At 34.6% G+C, this 6,616-nt stretch overlaps 1 protein-coding gene across 1 annotated transcript; it reads right to left on the bottom strand.

The window, feature by feature from the left end:
• Positions 1-1,321: 1,321 nt before the first annotated feature.
• LOC142234698 (uncharacterized) lies at positions 1,322-3,193 on the bottom strand. The gene is made up of 3 exons (XM_075305880.1): positions 2,346-3,193; positions 2,064-2,280; positions 1,322-1,999 (listed from the first exon to the last, which is right to left on the bottom strand). The coding sequence occupies exons 1-3, from the start codon at positions 3,191-3,193 to the stop codon at positions 1,688-1,690; spliced, it is 1,377 nt and encodes a 458-aa protein (XP_075161995.1). The 3' UTR covers positions 1,322-1,687.
• Positions 3,194-6,616: the final 3,423 nt, after the last annotated feature.

Raw genomic sequence — 6,616 nt, 5'->3', positions numbered from 1 at the left:
GTCTAAAATTTGTTCTAATTTGTTAGATAAAGCCTACATATACTTATTGTTCCGGTTTATACAAATATGATCAAAATACCCACATTATACACAAAATTTGGTGATGATTTCCCCATATCTAATCATATCCTTTAAACAAGGCTCAGACTTTTGGAAATAACGCCCGAATATAACGAACCTCAATTGACCACACCTCTTGTTCTTGTAAAATCGCCACTGCTAAGTAGCAAAAATTTAAAATATTACTCAAATTGTTTGTGACAGAGAGATGATTAACTGGAAGTGAACCCATATCTGTTTGCATGCATGCGGGCAAGATCGTATGCCAGTGAACCGTTTTGATATACACCGGAAATCAACTAAATGTTCTTCAAATAAATTCAGTACACATAATTTTACCCATATTATGCAAGTCTTTTTTATCTATGGTTTTTTGGAAAGATTGAACTATGTACATAGGTATTAATTTCAATAAATATTAAAAGTAACCTCGAAATGAATTGGTTTTCACTGCTAAATCCAATCAAAACTGATTGGATTTAGCTTTCAGGTTGGATTAAGATTAAACTTTATCCATTTTGCATGCAATTTTTTCCAATCAGAATAACTTTTTGATAAAATGAATCATTTTTAATTTCAAATTAAACTTTTTTCAATTTGATTGAAGAGGTTAACTTAACTTTACACTCAAAAAAAAGTGAACTCTCTATTTCACTAAAGCCATATTAACTTTATATTAGTTCATAGAATCATTATGTTTGGAAAAAGTTTATTTTAGTCAAATAATTTTTTGCGTATGTTAGTTAAATGAACTAAAAAACGGGAAAAAGTTATACACAAATAAAGCAATAAGATTTCCTAATTTCCTATTTCTTACAAAATAGTTCATTATTTCTTTAAATTTGTAAATTTTACCAAAAATGTGTCCATCGTGAACTTCGTATGTCACTAAAGACATTCTTGCAATTTTGAACTCCAAGATTTCTCTTAAAACTACAAAATTTTCTTTAACTACTGAAAAAATTTAGTTATGTCTAATAAATTTTCTTGAATTTGTCGAAAAATATTTACTTATTTTTGCCATATCGGAGTGATGCCAGCGCTTGTAATAGCGTTTAGTTAAAATTTTCTAAAAAAGTTCCAAATTTTCTAAAATTAATCGAAAGTTATCTTTCCTGGTGGGTTCACTGTTTTTTCAGTGTACAACTGTTATATCCGCAATATTGCTGTATTAAATAACCAAAGAAAACAAAAAAACACGTTTTGTAATAAAAGTATTATTTTTGTTTTGATGTAGACATAAATTGTTTGCCAAAGGAATTCACTTTTTAAAAGTAAGTTGTGATTTTGAATTTCGTAGGTAAAAATCGAAACTAAATATACATTTTTCTTTTCTAGAAATTTTCTTTCTTTAAAATTTCTTTTTTAAAAATAAAAATAAGAAGCAGCAACTGAAAAATATGGATTTCACTGTGAAACATGAACTTACATGTATTCATAAGTAAAAGTTGAGTTACATACCATGTGTTAATGCGTCCGTTGATTGAATGATATGTATCTCAACCTTAATGCATATACCCTAAATTCTAATAGTATACGCTTACAAACTAAATCTTTGTGATTAACATTTTCATATGTTGCGTATTAATAAACGTTGGAGGGTGAAACTTATTCTATTAATTTGTAGTTATCGTGTATAAATAATTGTTTTTTTTACGGTGGAAGGGTTAAGTCTTGATCTCTTTTCTGTTACGCAAGAACCAGCAGCAGAAAACGCCATTTCAGAAGACGCTGAGGTTGCCGGAACCCCAAAATAAATATTTGCCAATTTTGAAATTCGTGGAAAAACCTTCTCATTTTCCTTCCACCAATCTAAACTCTCGGTTTCTGCAACATCGACATCTAAATATTTCTCAACTTCTAGTTTTAAGGAGTCCTGCTCCTTTGTTTTGGAGCTTGCCACAAAGTCCAACATTTTCTTACGACTTCCAGATAATTTCTATAATTTACAATATTATTAGAAATTCATAGTGATTTGTATCGAATCGTACTATAATATTTACCTCTTTTTTTACCGGCGGCTCATCAGACTGGACAATCGATTGAGAATTACAGTTGAGGTTGTAATGTTGAATTGCTTCATATATAATATCAACCTCAGTTATATTATTAACTACATCTCTCTTTAAAATAAAAGAATCTGTGATGTTTTCTGAGCGTGGATTTTTTTTCAAATACTTTTTTAACGCAGACCAATTTTTTGACAAGGATCCATTAGTGCTGCAAGTACATGAATTTTTTGAACACAAAACCTGGTAGAAAACTTGCTCTTTGCATTTTCATACAAGCTCATTGTTGATGGATATGAAGCAGTCATTTCTGCATCTTCTAACTTAGAATAGAGATTTTCGTAGAAGAATATCCATGAAGAAATAGTTGGATAGTTTTGGCCTTGCAAAACAGACGTGGCTTCTTCAAAAATTGATAAAAACTGTCTTAGTTCTTTAAGCTTTTTTCGTTCCAAACGATGAATTATTAAATTTTCAGATTTCAGATTTAAAAGCGTCAAATTTATGACGTCAACATTTTCTTGAAAGCTTGTAATCATTTTTAATAGCGAGTTCCATCTAGTTGGTACAGAATTCTTCAATGATTGGGGTTCACTGTAGTTGATAGCATTTTCCAATTCATCCTCTAATTCACCCATTATAAAGTTCTCGTCTAAAGCGCAGGAGTTATGAATTTTTTGGATGGTCACATACACTTGCTCGTTTTCTTTTAACTGTTGTATATTTTGTATATCTTCGCTCCTATAGGTTAAATGACGGAAAACACTTTTTAATTTGGTAATGATTGTTTTGATTTCACTAGTTGACGTGTCTTCCAGAACATCGTGCATAATAAACCTATGCAGGGTGTGAGCTAAACACGGAAAACGCTCGATTTGCTTCATCTTCAATGCTGATATGATATTTGTACCACCATCAGTAACCGCCTTAAAATCTTTATGCGTCAATTTAAATTGTTGCAAATCTATCTTCTCGCCTATGGTGACGCCTGTATGGGGATGCGGAAAATGTTCTGTTTTCAACGATATGGATTTAAGTTGAAATTGATCGCAGTAGTGCACTTTGATATTTATGTAGGCTATCTTTTTGTAGCGATCAGTCCACATATCCAAGTTTAAATTCATTTGATTGGGAGAACGTTGCAAAATATTTTTAATTGCGTCCAAGTATACGTTATACACGTCATTTAGAGCAGTGCTTCCAACTGTTCTCACAGTTGGAAATGTAAGATTCCCATCTATTCGTTTCATGTAGCGCTGAAAACCTGTCCTTTCCACAATGTTGAATGGCTGGAGATCTAAACAGCACATTTCTGCCAGCTGTCTTGCGTGGTTAAATTTGGATCTCTTGTCTTTTGACGAATTGAGGGCAGCAGCAGTATTAGCTTTTGTTTTTTTAAAGTTTGTACTGTGCAGTTCTATATTATGGACGGTTTTTAAATGGTTGGCATGATTGGTTGTGGAAGTGGTAACTTTGAATCTACGCATAGGATTATATTTATTTGTATACACTTATTTCCAATAATATATTTACACTTACCCTTTAAGCATTTTATTGTTCGTTTTGAAACAAATGCTACAAAACCTGTATTTATCCAAAACCTTTTTTCCGCAACGAAAAGTGGGCCAAAGAACCTCCAGCATTCTGATACACTTCCATTTTTGGTCTGGACTTTTGCAACATCTGCCGCTGCGTCTTTATTCAATAACAAATTCTGGTAGTATTCGACGGTATTCTCTATAGTATGATCCTCGGTTTCATCTTCAGACTCCGAAATTGCTCCCTCGCAGGCAAAAAACATTTTTATAGTTTTTTGCGTCATCCTTTTTCGTTGAAACTTAGAATTAATTAATAGGAAAATGTAACGGTGCTTGTACCACGAAAACGAGAAATGTGTGAACATCACACGGTTGATTAATGTTGTACCAATTTTGTTTGGGATGAAATGGACCATTATTCCAGCGTTGTACAAGTGAATCATCTGGAATATATTGTTACCATTTGCCGATTACTTATATCAGCGGCTTTGTTTTAGTCGACCGCAGCCGACTAAATCGGCGGCGGCTTCGGCTTGTGAAAACACACCGGCGGCGGCTGAAATCAGCGGCGCGACTCGGCGGCTTCATTCTCTGGTCGGAAATCGATATTTCGATGTGTTACAAACGGAATGACAAACTTATTATACCCCCAGATTTTATTCCTCGGGTGAAAATTTACACATTTAAGATTTCAAATCAAGACGTTATTTTATAATTTTCTTCACACTTACAAGAGATGGTAATGATTCCTCTAAAATATTTGATTCATGGTGGTGGGTATTTAAGATTCGGCCCGGCCGAACTTACTGCTGTATATACTTGTTTTTTAATTAACTTTGATTGCGGTTATTAATTTCGTGATTGAATCCAAAACTTATTTTTTGTGTGTACCAAGTGGTGCAGGGCATAATCTAGTCTGCCTCGCCCGACTTTAGGTTTGTTCGGAAGTTAGCGTGATTTCACCTCGCCAAATGGAATATAAGTATTATTAATAATGACACCTAGGTGTCGGTTTACAGAATTCGACCTTTCGCCTCCTCTTCATTAATTGACCGGTGCAAAATGTCAGTAGAATTTTTTTATTTCCCCTATTTGGAATGACTATATCCTGCAAATCCCTACCAAATCAAATAGAATGACATAAACATGGACATAACATTTCATTAAGACGTTGCAATGCCAGAGAATGGTCATTGCAAATTGCAATGTCAAGGTTTTTGTTATTCATTATGGGGGGGATGTGGCGAGGGAAGTGAGGCCAAGAATATTTTAGTCTCCTCAATTCCTAGAACATGTTTATTATCATTTCGTATTTAGACATTTTCATATGACTTTGTCGATTGGCCAAACAGTTAGCTCTGCGCAGAATTTCCCAGCAATGTAGGAGGAGGCAATCATGCTATCTGTGGGTGCTTTCAAATTGAACTGACAAACCCAAATGGATATTGCGAACTATTTAATATTGCATGACATCAAAGATGCAAGCATGCACAAAATTGTCTATGCCATCATAGTTCATTCTTTGCACTGAATCATGCAACATAGGGAATGGACATTTTGCTAGTTTCCTAGTCTGTCTGATGTCGAAACCCTTCTGCATGTACATACTCGTACATACGATATTTTGAAATGCCGATGGAGCACAATTTTTGTGTTATGTCCAGTAGTTATGGTTTTATTTGGTTTGATAGCGGATGTCATGTTAATTTCCCCTGTTTTGGCATCGGAGTATAAATAAAAGAGATGCCTGACAATACATAGGAATGTCCATAATACAGATGCAGTGTGCAAATAGTAGTTCGTAGTTCGTTTTGTAACGGAATTTAAAATATTGAAAACTGTCATTTTGGGGGGAAATTGAAATTGTGAACTTTTGTGAATATTGAGATATAAACAATCAAAATTGATTGCTATAGAAATGTTGAAATAGGGACCACAGCAATTGCTAGGTTAGCTTAGGTGGCAGCCCGATGTATCAGGCTCACTTAGACTATTCAGTCCATTGTGATACCACATTGGTGAACATCTCTCTTATCACTGAGTACTCTGAACGGCGTTACACATTGCAGTGAAACCACTTAGAGAAGCTTTGCGACACTCAGAAATGTCAGCAGCATTAATGAGGTGGGCTAATCCACCGCTGAAAAACTTTTTTTGGTGTTCGGTCGAAGCAAGAATCGAACCCACGACTTGTGTATGCAAGGCGGGCATGCTAACCATTGCACCAAGGTGGCTCCCATAAACAGTGTTACTTTTATGCCAAATATGCCACTTTTTGCATGTGATGCTACTTTTGTGTGCCCTAAAATACATATATTTAACATATTTGTGCACCTTTTTTGTCATACTGTGCTACTTGTAGTTTTACCAAAACGAAAGCTATTGTACTATGTTCGGTTTTTACACCAAAACTCTAAAATAAAAGCGCAAAAATAAATATGACAACGATTCTATTTTTATCCAATCTTATCAAAATTTGGAGGGAAAGGTTTTAAAGCAGTGATTGTGTACAATTTCATCTCAAACATATTTCAACATAATGATATTTGTGGACGGTGACAGAGAAAGAGCTTTGTGAGTAAGATTTTTTCGTTTAAAATTAGCTCAAAAAGAGCCAATTGCTCAGGCTCCGAGAGCAAAAGCTGACAAACAGAACAGAACTGTTTTAAAAAAATGCTGAGTTAAGAGCTACGAGCTATTTCATATTTGTTTCCAAGAAGGATCAGGTCTGGAACTACATCATCACCGATATGGTTAACACTTTTCCTAGTAAAGGCTGGATAGTGGCACAGATAGTGTTCCAAGGTGTCATCAGCCTCCAAAACACGCCCTACATGTACCGGCATTGCCTTTATTGGCTCTGCGTTCTCCATGTTCACTTCACTATGTGCCCTAGCTCTTATCGCCAGTTCTATTGCCTTTACGTTTTCTCTTATTCCGACATGTCTCGACACCAATATGATGCAGATCCTACCATACTCTGAGTATTCGTTGATCGTGATTTTACAT

The sequence above is a fragment of the Haematobia irritans genome, chromosome 1, assembly GCF_050003625.1.
Source record: "Haematobia irritans isolate KBUSLIRL chromosome 1, ASM5000362v1, whole genome shotgun sequence".
In the NCBI taxonomy this organism is placed as follows: Eukaryota; Metazoa; Arthropoda; class Insecta; order Diptera; family Muscidae; genus Haematobia; species Haematobia irritans.
This window is presented reverse-complemented; position numbering and strand designations above follow the sequence as displayed.

Excerpts from the sequence above, each read along its gene's own strand:
- LOC142234698 (XM_075305880.1), bottom strand. The coding sequence starts at position 3,193 with ATGAATTTAAACTTGGATATGTGGACTGATCGCTACAAAAAGATAGCC. Across the intron at positions 2,281-2,345 it reads TATCCATCAACAATGAGCTT|CACTAATGGATCCTTGTCAA; the intron begins GTATGAAAATGC and ends ATGTACTTGCAG. Across the intron at positions 2,000-2,063 it reads AGCCGCCGGTAAAAAAAGAG|AAATTATCTGGAAGTCGTAA; the intron begins GTAAATATTATA and ends TGTAAATTATAG.